The following is a 20,236-nucleotide window of genomic DNA, read 5'->3' on the forward strand; positions in this document are numbered from 1 at the left end:
TTTACTCTGCCAAACCTCTGATGAAGTAGCATTTGTGTTATGCTGACTCATCAAGTTATGCTAAAAAATGAAAATGGAGCCTGACCCAAACATGATGTTCAAAATATGCAAAGAATGCTAAGAAAAATAATAGGAGAAATTATGATTGTAACATACAGCTTGAAGTCTTGCTTTGCCTACTGGAAACCACAATGCTTGTAATGAAAAGATCATGACAACTGCTATGCATTTCTCAATCAGGAACAAGCAATTCAGCAGGATTTTACTTCACATCCACACTTAATTGCAGAATTACTCTTCTAGTTTCCAAAGCATGATGATACATGCTCTAACTTTAGGATTTCTGGCATTGAATTTAAATTTTTACTACTACAGAATGTGGAAAGAATTAAGGAAAGGAATCGGTACTTTGACCCAAATTCTATTTGCCTTCCAGACTTCAACAGGGTAAATCACTTGAGTAAAGGAAGCAAAACATGATAACTATTGAAAACCTTGTTTTCAGATTTAACTCATGATTCTCCATACATGAATTCAGTTTTAGAAATCCTGCAATGAACATTTAAGGCACAATCGATTTTTGAGCTACTCTGCTTAGTTATTCATGGTATGCCTATATTGGTATTATTTCAACATACTACTGATGAGGCATACCCCTAATTCCTGCAGGAAATATCTTCATTTGCATTTTTTCTCTTAGTCTGAGTTTGAATCATAACAATTCTTGGAATCTTTCTTCATTTTTCTTTGAAGCAGTTTCTTCACTTTCATGGGTTTTGTTTTTGTTAGTTAGCTAGTTTCCATGGGAAAGAAAGCAGAAGAAAAAAAAATGAAAAAAAAGGGAAAAAAAACCCCCATTTCTTCTTTACTAGCAGAATAATGAGACTGCAATACGTATGATGCCAAAATCAAAGGGACTGAAAATCTGGAGGAAACCCAAGGCCATCTGGACACTAGTCTCAAGTTCAACACTTTTGTGCTGGCCACAGCAGTTGTTGTTACTTTAAATCAAAGCAAATAAGTGGATTGTTGTTGTTTTGTTGGGGTTTTTTTAAGTAACATCTCCATAAAAATAATTTTTTTAATTATGTAACATTCTGTCAACACTCCAAGTGCAATTGCTACCTCCACTTTATTTATGTCCCTCTTTAGAACACCTCCTCTTTGAAAACAATCCTAGTACAAAATAGAACTGGATAAGAAAACTTTTTCACCCAGACTAAGTTGGATATATGATGCCTCTACAGAGTAAAAATGGATCAGGATGATCATCATATCCTGAGAAATTATCTTTACATACTTCCCCATCCTTCCCAGTGACATGAGAATGCAACCTAAATTTTCACAACAGTGAAGAAATCTAGTAGGAGGATGTGTAACTACCTTTGAGATAGATTTCATATTGAAGACCTGCTCCTTTCACAACTATAACATAGCAATTAGTAATTATTCTATTGATAAACCCTGTGCTGCTACTTCAATTCTCCTGTGTGTAAAACACTGAAAGTTACAGGTTTTAATAAAATCCCAGGTTTATTAAAAAAAAAAAAAAAAGTGCATCTCTTCTTATCTATAAGGTCCCACAAGCATTACTAATTTCTGTTCTTAGAGTGGAGATTTCTGCCAATCACATCAGCTGTCGGGGGAATTATTATATGGAAGCTCTAGATCAAAAATAATAGAAATACTATGTCTTTGAAGGGTTGTTTATTATTTATTTTTCTTAAAGTCTGATGGAAATACTTTTACACTCACCTTTTTATTGATATAATATGGGTCCAGGTCTTCCAAGGGCTCGGACACCATTCCTGGAGGTATGTCACCGTAAATAAATGGCAGTGTCTTTCCTGCCTCCAAGTCACTGTTTGGCTTCGGGCCATCTTCATCATCATCATCTTTGCGTTCTTGTTTGGATTTTTGAGCTTTCTCTTCATTGATACGCTGTTCAATAGCTGCAAGGGATTCTCTTGTGAAGTAGCGGAAGCTGTCGGGTCCTGGTGGTACCAGCACTGATTGTGCCATCTTTTCATCCTGCACCTCTTAATTACTGTTTAGCCTTTCTCATAAAAAAAGTGCTAAAAAAAAATAAAATAAAAAAATAAAAAAAAAACCACAGAAAAAATTTAGAACAACACAGCTACCAACAATGCAAAGTAATATACCATCACAGAATTTTGTGGGGGACATCTTGTTAAATTCAGTAATTATCATCCAAGACGAGGCTGCTGTGAAATGAATTTTTAAATTTGTTTTTATTTCAAGACAAACCATTTTCCTTTGCAGCTTGCCTCTTAGTATTGTCTCAGAGGTATCAATTCTTAAAGCATTTCGTTTAAAATTCACTTAGTGCTTGCACCAATAGATTGTCAATTCTACAGGCTGATAAAAAAAGTCACATACAATACAATAACATCTTTTGCCTTTATCAAGGGTAATCCATTCCCATGAATAAAGTAGGAGATATTTTCCACTACATTCAGCGTGAGGAATCAACAGTTCTGAAGTATTTGGTTCAGCGTTGAGTGAGACTCCAGACAAGGTAGCTCCTTATTACCCTGAAAGCTATATCTTGGACCAGTCCTCCCTCTACCTATGTGGACCAGAAATAACTCTTAGAATCCACTATTGCCACGTAAGGGCAGAAGGATCAGTTGAAAACAATGCAAGATGCTTCTTCTCTTTGAGTACAAATATGCTGCCTTTGCCGAACTGCCAGCTCAGGAAACAATGTTCAGGCATAAGCACCTGTATTCAGATCCCCTGCTTGGCAACACACTGTGCACTGGAAGAATTGCTGAATTAAACAAAACTGATTCTTAATCATTACATCCCACACTTAGATCTTTTACATCTGATATCATATCAATTGTATACATATTTCACAAATTTCACCAGCAAGCGCAGGGTCATCTCTTCTTAATGAAGAAGAGGCAGGCAGTTCAGTTAAAAAGAACAGTGGAAAATATTCCCAATGCAAATACTTTGATCTGAAATTGCAAACAGGCTATCTGCTGCAGCCTACAAGAATTTTTCTCAAGCATCCTTCTGAGTAAGCATATTAAAAATATAGCAAATGCAATAAAATAACAAATTCTGAGTAAGACAATATACCAAGAAATAATAATCAGATTAAAATGATACAAAAGTTTGAATACAATCAGCCTGATCCTATTTTACTGCCTCACTTAGCACACATACCTCGGCACAGCCGCAACAAATTAATATTTTTGAAGGCTGTTAAATAAGCTGCAACATGATGCTTGCTCCTCCTTTTCAACCATATGCACACAGCCACTTACACCTACACAATCCACACAGATCCCAACTCCTGCAGGTCTCCCTGTGAGCATGCTCTTCCACTGCAGGCAAATGCACCTGGTGCATTCTGTCATGGACGGTCTGTACCAAACTGCTGCTGGAAGCCGCACTCACCACCAGCAGCAGAAAGGTTCACTAGGAAAATAAAAGTGGTCCTACAGCAGGATCCTGTTAGATTTTATTTCTAATTACAGAAGGGAAAAAAAAAAAAAAAAGAAAAAGCATAATTCTGTTTTAATACTGCAGGAAACAATTAAAAATTCATTACCAGTGAAGAATCTTGCAGTTATGTGGGTTTGGAATGGCACCAGGGAAGACTGCAGTTAAAATTCCATCATGCCTTTTCCTTTTTTTTTTTTTTCCCTTTCTTCTTCTTCTTCTTTTTTTTTTTTTTTTTTTTTTTTTTTTTTAATTCTCCCTTTACAGACCACACCTAACTTCCTGCTGAAGGATCCTGGTTATTGAAGTAAAGTCTGGCATTTCCTGTGTGAGCCTACTAAGTGCTGTAACTCTTATTGCCAGTAGATGGTACTGATATATACTCATAAATTCTTAGAAATGGTAAAGAATTTTTGCATGCTTGCGTTTACTTAAACTGAGATTCTTGCACTAAAATATATGATTTTATATAACCAGTCAAGTCTCAAGATTCTCAAAAATTCTTTTGAGTACATAGCAGCTACTGCTGATGTGACCATAGCTGTTAAAACTGTGAAAGTGTGAAAGAAAGAAAGTAGGACGGATAGCGAAGTAAGAAAAATCAAAAAATGGACGTTACACAGGCAGAGTATAACCTAAGCAATTGCTGAAACTGTATTATCAGCAGTCTGAATTATTTTAAACTACAGGTAGTGCAAATATTCTAAAATAAATGCATACAATATGTTCACTGGGCATTCTTTCTGAATGCGGATTGGCCAGCAAAGGGAGGGAAGGAGGGCCTTTCTGAGTGTTCCCTGCAGCAGAGAGATCCTGGACACAAGTCAGCTATTCTTGCTCCCTGCTGCAGCAGGTGGTTGGGAGCACTGTAAGCCACTCTCTGTGGCAAATCAGTAAATCACCACCTTTGGGCCTCACTCCACCAAAACACCATCCTACTTCTTTCCACCCTTCTGCTTGCTCTGTATTTTCCATGCCTACCAATTTTCGTACTTTTTCCTCCTGCTGCACCAATAAAACGTTTTTATCTCTCTCCTGCCTCACCATCAACCTTCTGCCCTTCCCTCCTTCTTTCACACATTTCACACTCCTTCCTTCCTCCAAACTTTTCAAGCAAGACACATTGCTGTATCCATACGTTCAGACCTTCTGGCAGTCATTTACTCTCTGCTGTCTCCTTTCCTTCAGCCACAAAGAGGAGAAAAAAAAAAGGCGTGAAAACTAATAAAAAGCAAAAGGTCAATCTAAAGTGAGAGATGTTGGAGAAGGAATTAATAGAGTGGCTGAAGAAACATCACTGTGGCTTTGAAAAACAGACAGTGAAGAGAGGAGAAAATATTGATAACTTTTTCCTTTTGTAATCGTGGTGACAGAATGAAGAGTTTGACTTGGTCAAAATAAGATTTTTGAAATTTTCAGCAACTAAGACAAAATGTGCCAAATGAGAACTATAATTGAACCACATCAAAAATATTGATTTGGTTTTGATTAATTTAAATATTACACAATACATTAAATAATGTTACAAGCATTTTTAGAAAAATGTTTCATTCTATAGAGGTTTCTATTTTCACAGATGATTCAAAGAAATAAACAAATAGTTTACAAATAATTCCATGAAACCAATTTTTTGGTTAAGAAGCTTGGGATGCAAACTCCTGGCTGTCTCTAATTAGGACTACAGTTTACTTGTTTTGAACTCTCAGAATAAGAGGATTATGAGGCAGCACAGATCCACAGGAGGAGTAGAAGAGCTTCTAACTAAAAAAACATTTTGATTATTTGTTTGCATGTATAGGCAACTGCTTATGTATGAAAGTTACAGTAAACCAAGTACCTGAAAAGCTGGGCTAATTCACACAATATGGAAAAGGTGCCTCATTCTTCCATTAATAGTAAAGTAAGTGAAAGCATCTGATTATTTGTTTCTTATTGTAAGGGTCTGAAATTACCAGAGGTCTCATTTTGATTCCACCAGTGCTATACAATCTACAAGCACAGTGTGAGGAAGGACAGCAAAAAGAGAAGACAAAAAGGAAATAGCCAGGGGACATTGTATCCCATTGCATTAAAGGCTTGGGTCTACAGTCTTATTAGGCTGTAAGGAAAAATGAACAAATATTTTGGAGAGACAGACTACACAGGAACTGCAATATCAGCTTTGCAGTCTAAAAGAAAAATATACATGCTTCTAAAGAAGAGACAACAGTAATACATTTAGAGAAGCTTGTAACAATCCTTAAAATATATTAGATATTATACATAGCTATAGTAAATTTAACAGATAAAATTATTTGTGATAAAAGGGAAAATTATTAAATCAAATAGAAAATATCAATGAAAACCCAATCCAACATAGCCTATGTTTAAGAACTATTGTGTGAACATGGTAAAAAAATTGCTTAAAACATAAACGTGAAATAAGAATAGCAATTCTGGTAATAAGTCATTCCAACTGCTGTCTAGCTTCCCACCTACAACCATGGGTACATTTTATGAACAATTTTATCACTGACGGTATCCATCTTCCCTCTACTGTGGCATGTGTGAAAGCTTGAAATGGACCTTGTCATTTACTCATCTGGTAAAACACAAGGCCCACTGAGAGGGTAGAGATGAAGAAGTGTTCAGTGTCATATGTAAAGAAACTCTACATCAGGGTGAATGATTTTTGACAGAATAGAGCCAAGAGAAACCTCCAAATCTTTTCCTGGTGTCCCAAGAGCCTTCATTTACAGACAATCCTGATTAATAAAATTAGAAGGAAAACAGATTACCAGTTTTTTCCTCAGAAATGTGTAAAAAACTGTTCAATGGCAAAGCAAAGCATTAAAATGCACAACTGGCAACTGGCCATCATTCTCTGTGGTTCTGTGATCGTTTTACTCTCCAGCTGTGTGTCCCTGTACGATATTAGATTGTCCCTAATTGCATGACTTTTCATTTATAGTTCTGAATTTCATCTTGTTCCACTAACACCAGTCATCAAGCTCATCTAGTCCTTTCTGTATAATAGCTTGCTCAGTCTTTGACAACGCCTTACAACTTTGTGATAGGAGCAAATTACATTGGCATATTTCCATTTCTTTGCTGAAACAATAAATTAAACTTTAAATAAAATCTGTCCCAAAATTAAAACAGTGGCAAGCAACTTTGACCAAAGCGTAGGTTACTGTGATACTTGCTGTAGTTTGCAAAATATGTTAATACTACTTTAAGACCTTTAATCTTAAAAACACAATGCCATTAATTTTATGCTCTAAAATAAAACAGTATTTTAATTGAAAGAGCAAAAGAGACCTAAGTGGAGCTTTTTCTTCTTGTAAATAGTATCCATTTAATTGAATACATTGAATCTAAAGAACTCCTGTCACCTCTTCCATCCATGATACTTACAATTCTTACTATACTACTAAATTAATCATGGTGATCTAGGTAACTGAAAAACATGTTTGCTAGCTTTGAGATGACATGAAACTGGGAGGGCTACAAGTAAACTGGAGGATAGTATTAGAATTTAAAATGTCCTGACAAACAACAAAATGGGCTCAAAAAGAGATGCGATTGAAGAAATTGAAGTTCTACATTTTATACTTAGACAATATGGAAAGAATTCAGACCACAGAAATAAAACATCCAAGGAAATGTAGGATCCATGAGATCCTACACCTGAAAGCTTCCAGGGAGATGCAAGATTTGAGCTCTTTCTGTCTTAACTTTACTTTGAAAAGATCAATTAAAGGCACAATGACTGTCTTTATATGTCCAAAAAGCTTTTCCAAGGAAGCAAAGGAATTTGTTTTCTTTTTATCTAACATCCAGATAAACAGGTTGTTGTGTTAAACTGCAGCAAGAGGGTTTGTTAGCAAAACATTTTACCAGTGAAAAAAGAGAATTAACAGAGTAGACATATGACAATTTTTCAAGGACTTTAAGAAAAGCTAGACCTCAGAGGAAAAAGATCAGTAGTGAGTGTGAGTTTTGTAGCAAAACTGATCAGAATGAGAATCAAGAAACTTGTAATAGGCCTCCACTGTTTTAGGGTCTTAATAATTGTAGGTTTCTCATTGTTTAGTGCTGCTTCATCTGTCATGTTTTTTCCCAGGCCTAAAGGAAGCTGTCAGCACTCCACGGAACTGCATGAAAGATTGCGTAACGTGGGATTGCCCTGTTGGAAGGTGGAAGGTTTAGAGCTGGTGCAGTACCTCTGCTAAGATTTATGTTTTCACTGCTTCACTGCTGAAATTAGACAGCAAATAAACATCAGTCCTCCTGTGCATGAGCTTTGTGTGTCTCATACAATGCTCCACTGTCTGTTCAGTAGCCACAGCTGAGACAGAGGTCCCTTCATACAATATCAATGTACTGAACTGTGCACTTTGAACAGTAGGTGCTCCTTCAAAACAAATCTTTCCAAATGGCTCTGCAAGAGCCATATAAAAACACAGCTTCCTACACATTTTCCAACATTTTAGATGGATGTACAACTAGCAAGTCACCTTTGAAAATGCAGTTACTTGAAACCTTAAGCCAATATGAGATAGTTCTGTCAGAAAGGACAGATGCAATTTCCACCCACTCTTACCCTGCTCATTTCCCACTGTGTTGGCCTGAGCTTTTCTGCACCTCTGCATTTTAGCCAGATCAGACTTCTAGTCTGACTGAAAACTGTAAATAACTGGGCAGATTTCAGAAAGATCAAAGAGCTGATGCATCGCACTTCAGAAAAGGAATTAGGAGTCTTAATGTCTCGAGAAGTCCTCTCACTTTAGAGTGAAAAGGACTAGCTGGCTACCTTCAGTGTCCACCAAATCGTAGTGCTTCACCTAAGTGCAACCTCAAAAGGCTTAAGGCACCAGAAAATGAACGAATGGATCTCCAGAGCCTGAACAATGGAGCAGAACAGGGCCCTAAGAAATATTGGCACAGATCCTTTACTTGGTGTAGAACCCAGTATAAGCAGAATAAAAAGGCAAAAAGAGTCACTAAAATGCCTAATTGCTAGCAAATCTAAGGCTACCATTGAGTTACAGCAGCCTCAGGATTGCTCTTCCAAGATCAGAAAGTGACCAGAATCACCTGTTTCCTTTCAACATGGCCATCAGGACAGCATTTTAAGAAAAATGTGCAGCAAGGATCATATAATGTGAAAACAGATATACAAAGATCCATACTAGGAAAGTTTGGGAGTCCTTCAAATCAATTTTTTTACTCTCTTTAAAACTTATTTCAGGAAACTATCCATAGGTCTCTGGCAAGATGTACTTCAAAGAATTATTTTTTAAAAATTGGTAAAAATCAGTTACTTGTTATCTTTAATTACTGTTAACCAATAATTGGAAATTACTTGCATTTGTTAAAGTTAAACCATTTTCCTCTTTTATCAGAAATGGCCTTTGAAAAATTGCTGCTTTTCAATCAAATGTCAGTGCACGAACAAAAAAGCTACTTGTCTTTCCAGATGAGAGACCCTTAAATCCTTCCTTCTAGTTAGACAATTAGACAATCTGGATTTTTCACTTGATGAAAATACCATTCTTAACTTTTTTATTTACTACAGTGAGATAAGCTTTCTGCTAGACTGTAATGATCTCCTCCAGTGCTCCTTGACCACAGGAAAAAACCAAGGCGGATTTAAGAAAGGTTCAAAACAACAGTTCAAGTTTCCCTTGACAAAAAGAGAAATACTGTCTCCAAATCAAACAGCAATGTGGGAAGACAATGCAAGAGTATTCACCAAATCCCTAATGAAGCTGATTAAGTGATTACAGCCTTTCAGCTATCTAGCTGCAGTGGGCTCTTCTTCAAATCAATCTTTGCCCTGATACACATAGTGAGAAACTATCCCCACAAGTAGAGTCTTGTGTGTCAGGCTAGAGATATATCCATTTTTAGTGTGTTTGTGTGGGGAGAGTGAATATACAATTCAAAGATGTAATGATAACAGAAGTGCCATATGTATGGGATGAGCTAGATATTTCCAGATGCCAGAATAGGAGAATGTGCTGACTACTTATGCTGTTAATAAAACATGCTGTGATTTCTTTCCTGACAAACCAGAACTCAGAATTTAGCATTCCCAGTATGGGCATTATGCAAAGATGTTTAGAATGAAATCTCCAATTAAACTTAACTACAGCATGGCTACAGAAAATTCATATATAATTTATATCCTTCTGGATACACTGCACCAGGTAGATGGGAGATTCTAACATCCCCCAAACATCTGTCTAGAAGTTTTGGATGAACAACATAAATCACTGTGGGACAAATTATTGTGGGTAACACTCTGTGATGCCACTTTTATAGCCTCTTACTGCATTCTGTTGAAAAGACAACCTATGAATAAGCCTGTGCCTTATCAGTTATCGCTTACGTAAGCCCAGGCTAGGCTCCGACAGGGAAGCCGGGCGACGCTTCCCTCGAGCCAGGGACAAAGGGGCACGGACCGAGCCCTCCATCGCCATGAGCAGCCGCGAGCAGCCTCCACGTCCACGCAAAACATTTCCACCCTCTCCTTGTAACCCGGCAGCGCCGACAGGGCGGGCGCTGCGGCGAGCCGGGAGCAGCGGGCAGGATGCCGGGGAGTACGGCAGGGGGAGCAGGGCGGAGCCCGCCGGGCGCCACCGCCCAGCCCGCGCCGCCGGCGAGCACCGCAGGTGCGGCACCGAGCCGCCGCCCCGAGCCTCGGCCCCCGCGGTGGGCACAGCGAGGGGAGCCGGGCAGCCCGGTGTCTCTGGAAGCGCCGAGGCCGAGGGAAAAGGCGGCCGGGGAGGCGGCGGGGAGCGGCCGGGCTCCGCAATGGCGCGGCGCCCAGGGGAGGTTGCCAGGCAACCGGTCCGGCGGCTGCGGCACCGCGCTGCGCGGGGGGAGCGCCGCCGCCCGCGGGCCCGGGACTCCCGCAAAGCCTCCGCTGCCACACGGCCTGCTCCAGGGCAACAGCTGCCCCGCAGCCTCAGCCCGGCCCGGTCACACGGGAGCAGCAGGAGGGGCGGGAGCGAGCAGGTGTTTCGGGCAGATAACGGCAGGAGAGGCACAAGTGGGGGGGTTGCTGAGGGGAACCCGCCCTCCAGCGCCACCGGCGAGGGAGAGCGGAGCCCCGCCGGGCGAGGTCCCTCCCCGCTGTCCCTGGAGCCGAGCTGAGCAGCGATGGAGCCAAATTCGGGCTTTACCATCAGGGCGGGAAGAAACCGGGGGATCACCATCCCTCCTTCAGTTAGATTTGCGTGCCGTCTGTATTGGATACAGAGTCAGCCATGCTGCCTACTGCCTGCAGCCAGCCAATTCCCCTGCTCCGGGTGGGCGGGTGTTGTGGGGCTTTTTTAAATAGGAAACGGTGACTGTAAAACCATAGAAACGGACCTAGGGAGTGGGGTGCTGGGACAGTTTTTACATCATCTCCACTCTTTTCAAGCTGTTGGTATATTTTTGATAAAAAAATTAACCTCATCCACTACATGCAAAACCCCTGAGTTTTGACTTGGTATATGTGAGAGGACGTGAGGGTGTACATGTCCTATTTGTAACTTTGCAAATTAAAGAGAACCTGGATCTGAACGGAGCATTTTCTAAATAGGCTTGCATTTGCAAAGATAGCTGACTAGTGACAAACAAAACTGCCTGTTGAGAAACTTCCAAACCCAAAACACAATAGGCACAGAAAGCATGAGGACCATCCCACATGGGGGAAACAAATATCTCCATGGATAACAGATGAGAATTTCTCCCCCGGGAACTGTATTGACGCTGACAGGCTCCCTGCAGCTGCACAGCACCAGCTGCCAAGGGGCTCCTGCAGGAGTTAATGCAGCTTGAAAGAAGCATTAACTCCCTGGATATCTATCAACCTTCAAGGGCAGGATGCCACAAAATGTTTCCTCATAAGCACTACTCATGCCCCTACTATGTAGCTGCACCTGGAAACACATCAAGGTCTCTAAAGGAGATAGAATCACATGCACAAAAAGCCACATCTACAAAAAATCACAACTACACAGTACAACTTCCTTTCTCATTCATGGTCGTCACCAGATTCCCTTTGCCACTGGAATGGAAGAGCTGGCTTTGTTTCAGTGAAGTGCCACTTCAAATAAACTAGAAGCAAAGTGGTTTCACTGATTCTGGAAATTAAGTCACAGATGAGGTCCCATATTTACTTTTAAATATTCTTTTAGTCTTATGATGGTTTATGGGTAGCGGCTCTTACTATATCCTTAGGGACAGAGTGCAGATGGGTCCAAGCCAGCTACTGGTTACAAGTTGCGATGTCTCATACTAATTGCAGATGGGGCTGATGGTACTGTTTATTACTGAGATACTTGACATTGACCTATCCATTTTCCTTTTATTTTTTCTTCTTCCTCTCTTGCTCAGTTATGCTAAACTTGAAGTGCTGGGGCTAAAATTTTACATTTTTGCCTCAGACCAATTTTTAGAGGGAAGCTTCAACTCAAATGAGACTATTTCTAAGAAAAAAGGCAATGTATATGTATTTACCCTTAAAATTTTATAGCTACCAATTTTCAAAGCATGAATAAGTCACATTCTGAGTTTGGGACTTTTTCTTTTGGACTAGTATCTATAATAATTGCCTAGAGTTGAAAATTTTTGAAAAATTAGTTTGCATCTACTTGAAAGAACACCGCAGAGATTTGAATTGTGATTTGAAAAGTGTGAATTACAGAGATAATGCATTTTTCTGTTTATATTTCATTGTCCATCTGAGGGCATTTTCCTTCAACTGAAGTCTGTATTTGTGGACTCTGCTGACCCAGGAGTGGGAATGCTTTCATCTTTTTCTTCTAGATCATTTTTATGTTCGTTATTAAAGAAACCAAACCAAACAAACAAGAAAAAAAACCCATAAAAACCCAGAAGGAAAAGGGGTCATTTAGGAGAAAAGGGAGACATATCTCAGACTGAAGACCGGCAGCATAAGAAACCTCCAGGGAAATGATACGTGTAAGAACTGTCTGCCTGGATAAAGCAACTGTCTCAAAATTGGCTGCAGTAGTCCTGCAGGCTGGTTGCAGAGACGTGAAAAATTCAAAGACTTGTAGATTATTATGATCATAAAGTTCATCTAGGTTGATCAATTTGAATACAAAGGAGACCAGGCTGGGGAGCAGAAGCAGGGGGAGGAAGCAGTATAATGGAGAAAGCAGACATAGGAGAAAGCAAAAAAGCTTGGGATGAATGGGCAAGAGAGGGAATAAAAACCTGAGATAACTGGACTGGAATTAATTAGAAGGATGGACAAAAATGTGGAAATGAGTTTATAAATGTGACAGGAGCTCTGTGAAGTATGTGTAAACATGTATTCAATAACTCACTCATATGTGTATCAATATGGTCTCCCTAAAACTGTGTATGAACATGCCCATAAAAAGTCCCTATTACTGTAGGAAAAAGGACTGAAATGACAGCATAGAACTGAGGTCTGCTTTAGTTTTAGTGCATTTGTCAGGAGATACTGTAATGCAATGTTCACTGTCTGATGTAGTATACAATATGGATGAGCTCTTAAAAGCAGTGAGATTTGTTTTGGAGGAGGATTCCTTGATTCGTTGGTGCTGCACAGGCATCAGGAGAAGTGACTAGTGGGAAGGGGAAAGGAAGGATGATAACTGTGTCCTTCATGCAAGGTCTGCGTGCTGTTTTGGAGAACTGGCCATGCCACAAGTAGGGTTTGCCTTCTCTGGCATTGGATGCCTGTGTCTATTGGCATCTGCATCTAAGCCAATCTGAACTCCTTTCATATTTCTGGAGAAAAGTAGGTCTTGTAAAAGGCAATTCTTCTGACCTGTTTCAGATATCTACCTTAAGATGAGGCAAGTTGTGCCCTAGAAGTGCCTGTCTGTCAGGACTGACTAGAAGGGGCAAGAGATGAGTACTCAGTACTGCCTGATGGTAGGCAATTCACTCAAACTGCTGTTTTCACAAGTAGCTACAAATCATGATTTCTAGAATGTAAAGACAGCCTTAATTCAGTGTTCCACAGCATACTTTTAATCTGATTTTTTAAAGTGTGAAATATTTAGTAGATCCTTTTACTTCTACACCTCCTTACTAAATATCAGCCACTTATTTTGTGCCTATTACCATTGCTCCCATTTTGTGTTTTAAGAAGCAGAACCACATGTGTTTTGGGAACCAGAATAACATATGAAAATATATGGGGTCTGCATTATGATACACATTGACAGAGATGGGAGAAAATTGTATATTCCTGTTGTAATACTGAACAATATGTATTAATTACTGTAATTTTAATGGTTTTTATGTATTACAGTTCTGCCAACTGTCCAAAGCTTCACACTACAGGCATCTCTACAGCTGAGTAACTATGTATTTTAAATGAAGATGTCATCAGTGGGAGACACATAAGACTGGATGCATATTCAAAATTTGGCAACCAAAAGGGAAAAATTAAACCAACCAGCATGAAATTACATCCTATGATGAGTAATATGGTTGTTGATTTGTGCAGAACGTGGCCAAATGGTTATATAGGATTCCCAGACCATCATACAGGAACTGTTAGAAAGCTTAAGAGCTGCCCCTTCATCCCCTCCATGTCCCATGCAAAGGCAGAGAGCAAATATCATCACTACTCCCCAGTGACCTGCATGCTTGTTTCCCTGGGTAATGAAAAGCTCAGTCAGATATATAACATTAAAAAGCATTAAACAAGTCTCTATTAAATTTAGAAGATTTCCTTTTTGCTCTGAAAGGAAACAGAGTAGTTAATTGGCCCACAATTAAATAGAAATGCCATTAAAAAAATCCTGAAACGGTTTGCCAGGCCCAGTTTCTGTTTGCCTTTTATAGTGTTCTCAAAACCTGTCATATCAAGACATAAACTGAAAATATTCTGAACGCTATGAAAACATCTTTATGGATCAATTTATCCTGAGGGACAATGTGCCTATGGCCGACACATGCAGTTAAGTAAGAGCAGGAAGGTACTATCACTATTGCATCAAGAAACTTGAAAGGCCTGAGGGAGCAATGCAGATTCATAAGTGCAGGATCAGAGGGAATGGTTATGAGTGCTTACTCTGATATTCTGCCCACTTTTTATTATACCAGTCCCCTGATTTAAAAAGAGTCTCAGCTGAAACACACCAACTTCATGAGAAACCCTTAGTAAGTTACCTTATGGCAACGTACTATTGAAATGACATGGACGCCTTGTTTCATACTCAGACATCGCTTTCCTGGGTAGTGATGTTAGGAAAAGAACAAGTGCTACGGAAGTATGGAAATGTGCCAGAAATGGAAATCTGAATACTTACATCATATATCCGCCCCAAACTAATTTTTTATAGCTCCTGATTGTTTTCATAAGAGGGAGAAAACAATTAACAGCTTTAAAGTTCAGTCTCTTTTTTTAAAAAAATGCAGATTCAGTTTTAAGGTAACTTTATTGAAAAAAAAGGAGTGGAGGCTTGCTCATTATAATATTTTATAACTATGGGGAAAAGAAAGATTGCTGAGGACAACCTACAAAATTCTAGGCTAAAATAAAACTGCAGCAAATTGTAACCGGACTATTTGAAACTGATATTTGTTCAGTGGAGTTTGATAAATTTTTTCCAGTTCAGCATAATTTCCTAAATGTATGGGGGTTTTTTATGTACTCAATTTGCATTTGTTGGTACGCGTGAATAAAACAACAGAGCAGATGCTGAAAACTTCCTCAGGAGAGTTTTTCCATTCCCACTATGTTTGAGCCAGCAAAACAGGTTCTGATTAGAGGGAATACAGGAGCTCCCCAAAGAATTCTTAGAAGTATTCCTTGCTCACAGCATCACCTGCAACTTGGAGCTGTACCACTGCAAGGACGATTTCCCACAGGAGCTGTGCATATCACGCTGCTCATATCCATACAGAAACATGGATACACAAGTCAATATTTTCTTTTGCAATGTATTCAACTTTTTTCATATAAACTCAATTTGTATACCCTTCTAAAATTTCTATTTCCCCCACCCTACATTTGACTGTGTTTTGCCCATCAGTCACCCTTCTCTAGATTCCCACATGATATTTCCTCTTACCACAATTCCACAGCCATTTACCCATCCTCACAATATTTATACCAGCTCACCAGCTCACTCCATTTCTGCATCATATCCTTCATCTTTCTCACTAAGGACAGATTATTTTGAGAATGTGTGAATCCATGAATTAATTTGGAAGTGAGGTCAATACTGAGAAAAGCTATATAATCCCTTTCCCAGCAATGGAGATCACTTCTCCAGAGTTCCCAGCCTCTGCCACTCCAAAGAGCAAGATATCAGCATGAGTAATAACACCCAAGTGTGCCATATAACATTAAAGGTCATCATCACCATCATCATTCCCTGAGGCTTATGTTCATTTTTTTTCCCCTGAAGAATACTACTGTAGTAAAGTATAGGATTTCTCTGGTAGGAGAAATCAGCTTAGCTTTGAGGGCCAAAGCTTTGCTTCAGATGAAAGATCCAAAAATTTCATCTGGCAAAAGCACAAGTATTTTTTTATGGTCACAAACATAAAGGCCATGAAGCACTTTAAATGTTAACTATTACTGAAAATAACATAAAAAATTTTGGAACAATAAGTCTTGAAAATGTTATGACTGTTGCATATGTTTAGCCAACATAACTACAAAAGCAAATTCTGCAAGATATAAAATGTTATTCTGTTGCAAAGTGACTCTTTTAGGTGTGGCCCAGTAACATGTACTGTCTATTTCTTTCTAATAAAATTGACTTCCTTAAAGGTTTCCATCTTCCCGTTGTTTCTGAGAGTAAAATTTGGTGCTTTTCATTTCATCTATTAGTATTTTCCAGAAGCCAAATGAAAGTAGAACTCAACCTGCATCCCAGCATTTTCAAAGCATATTCTCATTGCTTCACTAGGAGAACTTTTCAGCACTATTATTGTGGTACTTGGGATGCTGTTTACTGTCAACACTTTTGTAGTGCTACCCATTTCACAAAATGGAAACCAGGTTCTGCACTGAAAAATCTAACCTGTGTGAACGCATTTGCACAGGGTGTTTGTGCAGCCATCACCAAAGACTCAATCTGCAAACAATCGTGCAGTGTTTGCCCCATGTCTGCTTTCAGGTTAACACAACTACAGATGGAAGGTTTTTTCATCCTGCCTGGTGTCAGTACTTATCTTGTAGTTTCCATGGTTGCATTATTGACTTTCAGCAAGGAGAAAACACATGGAGCTCACACACTCTACAAATACACCTGTTAAACTCTTTGGATACAACCTTGCGTGCTACAGTGCCAGTTAAAATAACTTTGCCAGAAACTTCCAGGAGGGAAGACTTATCTAACAAAGCTTGCCTTGTGGCCCAAGAAGTAGGATTTTCCACTCATTTGGCTTTGGCACAAATGTTTAATTATACACAAAATACAACTAGCATACTTAGAGATAGGCTGTCAAATTTCAACTATCCTGGGCAGAGACCTTGTTTCATTATAGTGCTTGTCTAGAAATTTGCCATATACTTGCCTTTAAGCATATGGTTTGTTTACTGTGTGCTGGCACCTGTTTATGGAACTGATTGTTAACTGCAAATCCCAGTGCAAAGGCAAAGGACACTTTTTTCTAACCTTGCTCCCCACAGTTTATGATCCATGAAACTCTGGCCACTGTTTTTCTTGAGATCACGGACTGTCAATTTTTTTGCCTGTATCTGTCTCCATTTTGTATACATGTATGGAATCCAGCTCCTAATATATCTGTTATCCTACTGAGACAAACGGGTGAGTCTAGAACACAGTGTATTGCTTTAGAGAACTTGAGTCAGACTTCTAATTTCAGAGTGAGTCATTTACATTTATCATCAAACAAAACTACATTGGGATCAAAGTCTGTGGAGGATTTTGCAGTTACACTGAGCTTGGTGAGACACGGTGAAGATGGTATCGAAAAAAAATGATGCATAATTACCTCCCATTCAGATAGGAGGACTCTTTCTGCCCCACTCTGAAAGCCTGCTGGTAATAATTCAACTAAAACAACATTCACCATGATGTGAGAGGAATGACAGCAGTAAATGAGGAAACATTGTAGCTTTAACTAAGTTAGCTCGGTATCGGTGACCAGAAAGCGATGGAGCCAGACGTTAACAGGCCAAAATAATCAGGTAGGCTTGTGCAGTTCCATACAGCACAAATGCTGCCTTTGAAACCAAAGTGCTAAGCTAAAGGCTGGCTGGACCTGCTGCCACCCTGCTTTTACTGCAGTCTTGAACAGTACCCAATATTTTGGCTAGAGCAGGTGGTTTGGCATCTGAATTACTCAAAAGCTGTATGTTACAACTCCATTTAAGACCAGACAATCAGCACCTTATGGCATAAAACAAAGGCATCCCCTTTCATATGACAAGGCCGCATCAGAAAATCCCTTGCTGTACGTTCAAAACCTGGACATCCATCATCTCAAAATGCATGCCTGCTCATGCTGTCTGTCATCAGTTTGTGCAGGTAAGGTAGCTGTAACCTGCATGGAACAATCATTATCTTATTGAACACAAGCCTCTTCCTTGGGGAAGGATGTTTGCATTTTTAATGCATAATGGCAACCACCTGTGAGGATCTCCAGAAAGATGGTGAGGATCAACTAGCATTAGCTACAACAATAACTCATCTGGCCAAAATCAGCGGAAACCAAGCAAAGAATCAAGCAGAAAGAAGGATCACAATTGCACAAAGCCTAAGAAAATTTCACATAGAACAATCACTGAACTTCATCTCGAGAGACATAAAAAGAAGTTATTGCTATTTTTTTATTTTTAATTTTTTTTTTCCATATAGTATGGACAACCTGACAGAATTTTGTTTGCTTAATGTTTCCATTATGTGAATCACTTCATAATGCTTTCAGCTTTGCCAAATATTGATTGTTGATACTTGATTTATTTCTTTAATGGCACTATAAATGGTGAAATATTTCCTTCAATGAAAATAGAAAGTAAATATCAACTTCACAATGCAGATTCATCTATCCTCTTTCCATCTGAATGCTTATAACAAAAACTTCATCATTAAATAGAAAAAATACATTTTTAGTCTGCTTATTGGAAAAACTTTGACAGTATTATTTCCCTAACCTACAAGTTTAAAAAACAACAGGCAAGAATGATGAATCTATGTTGTTGGTTTTTTAATAGGAAGATTAAAAACTGGGTTTGTGTTTATTAAATAAAGCATGGTGGTAATACTGCAGCATTAAAATGTATTTCCAGCCAGTTTTTTTGAGAGCTTTTGCTACAATCTATTTATTCTGGATTGTATCAGGTAGGCTGCTCAGGCAATATGAGTTTGAGTCTTGTTGCTCCTGTTTAAATTTATTGAAATCTGGCCATTTAACATGTCTCTAAAATAATTTCTAGATATGCTCAGAAAAAGCTTCTTAGCAGCTTGTAATAAATACTTAGAGAGCTGCCATGAGTTGGCTGTGTTTCTACATTAGCAGCCCCTTCAGCACAGTTAATACTGAGAACTTCTGAGGCACCCAGCACTGAAAGCTGGAGTGGAAGCAAAGCCCTTCTACTGGTCCCAGACCAGTCAGAGGCAGAAAGAGGAAGCAGCTGAACTTCAGTTGGAGGTAAGAAAACCAATAGTAGGTTCAGAAGCAAAAATAAGAGAGTTAAAGTTGCAAACTTGCAATTTGAATTGAAGAGTATGAATATAGTTATTAAATGTTTCTTTAAATTGTTTTCTGTCAGTATTTTGGTCCCAAACCTTCTTTACAGGATATCTTCCCAAGTATGCATTAAGTACAGAATGATTATTTCCTCAGCTTTTTTTTTTTTAATTTGTGAGGCATTTAGTAATTCCCAACATCATTTGCCTCTCCTCCTTCCCACCTCTAGGAAATAAGGTACATTATTTGTCTCTCAAAGACAGTAACAGAGGAACAGGAGATACAAGTGACCATTGGCAGAAATGTCTTCTAACCCAGCATTTCTAAGAATGGTGGGTGTCCATGAAATGAGAGACGGTACAAGAAATGAATTTATTCTAGTGACTTCAGGAAGCCTCTAGAAAGGAGGCCCTGGGATTCCTGATGCCTGCTTGGCAGGCTGGGACCGAGGGCAAAGAGAGAGGAACATGAAGGCTCTGATGGGCAAGAGGCTGCTTCCACTCAGGGGGAGTGCAGGACCAGGGTCTGCAGCTGCAAAGGATCCACTGTGGTTTTTGAGAAGCCGGTGGGAGCATGTCTATGGCCTTAAAACATTGGAAGCAACACAGTGAAAATCTTGCTTGATATTTTCTTGTGCTCCCGCTGAGAGCATAACGGGATTACGGTTGCGCTTGTTGCTACCAGGTATGAGTCAAGCATATAGACTATATTAGATTTCAGTGTTCTCTCCAGCCCTTGGGTGGGAGAGTTTTTAGGGCTCCTTGGGGGTGGAGCAGGGCTGCAGGTAGTGACCACACAAATCTATCCAGGTCTGAGATGAAATCAAGGAAGCAGCCCTGGCAGCATAACTGATGCTGTTCTTGCTCTTGCTGCAGGGTGGGTACACTGGTCTCTGCTGTTGAGATCTGATGCTTACATGAGTACAAAGTACACTTCATTTAGAGTAATTCAGTATTCAAAAGTAACAACTAGGTTTTAATAGCCCCTATACTTAAGTTTCACACAACATAGCTTTCTCTTAGGGTCAAGTTTTGCTTGAACTCCTTCAGAAATATCCAACTTTATTCCTAGTCAAAGATATCTGGATCAGGCTTTGATATGA

The 20,236-nt window shown here is 39.3% G+C and overlaps 1 protein-coding gene across 6 annotated transcripts in view; it reads right to left on the reverse strand.

Annotated features, from left to right (window-relative positions):
- SCN2A (sodium voltage-gated channel alpha subunit 2) overlaps nt 1–20,236 on the reverse strand; it is a 74,157-nt gene that overhangs the window by 51,133 nt on the left and 2,788 nt on the right. For 5 of the 6 annotated variants that reach the window (XM_059475659.1, XM_059475661.1, XM_059475657.1 and 2 more), the window contains one exon: nt 1,756–2,075. In XM_059475659.1, the coding sequence (XP_059331642.1) occupies nt 1,756–2,022 (267 nt within the window). In that variant the 5' untranslated portion in view covers nt 2,023–2,075. Of the gene's footprint in view, nt 1–1,755; nt 2,076–3,586; nt 3,614–20,236 lie in introns of those variants that run through there. The other variant, XM_059475660.1, reaches the window with a different exon arrangement.

Source organism: Ammospiza nelsoni, chromosome 7 (genome assembly GCF_027579445.1).
Source record: "Ammospiza nelsoni isolate bAmmNel1 chromosome 7, bAmmNel1.pri, whole genome shotgun sequence".
In the NCBI taxonomy this organism is placed as follows: Eukaryota; Metazoa; Chordata; class Aves; order Passeriformes; family Passerellidae; genus Ammospiza; species Ammospiza nelsoni.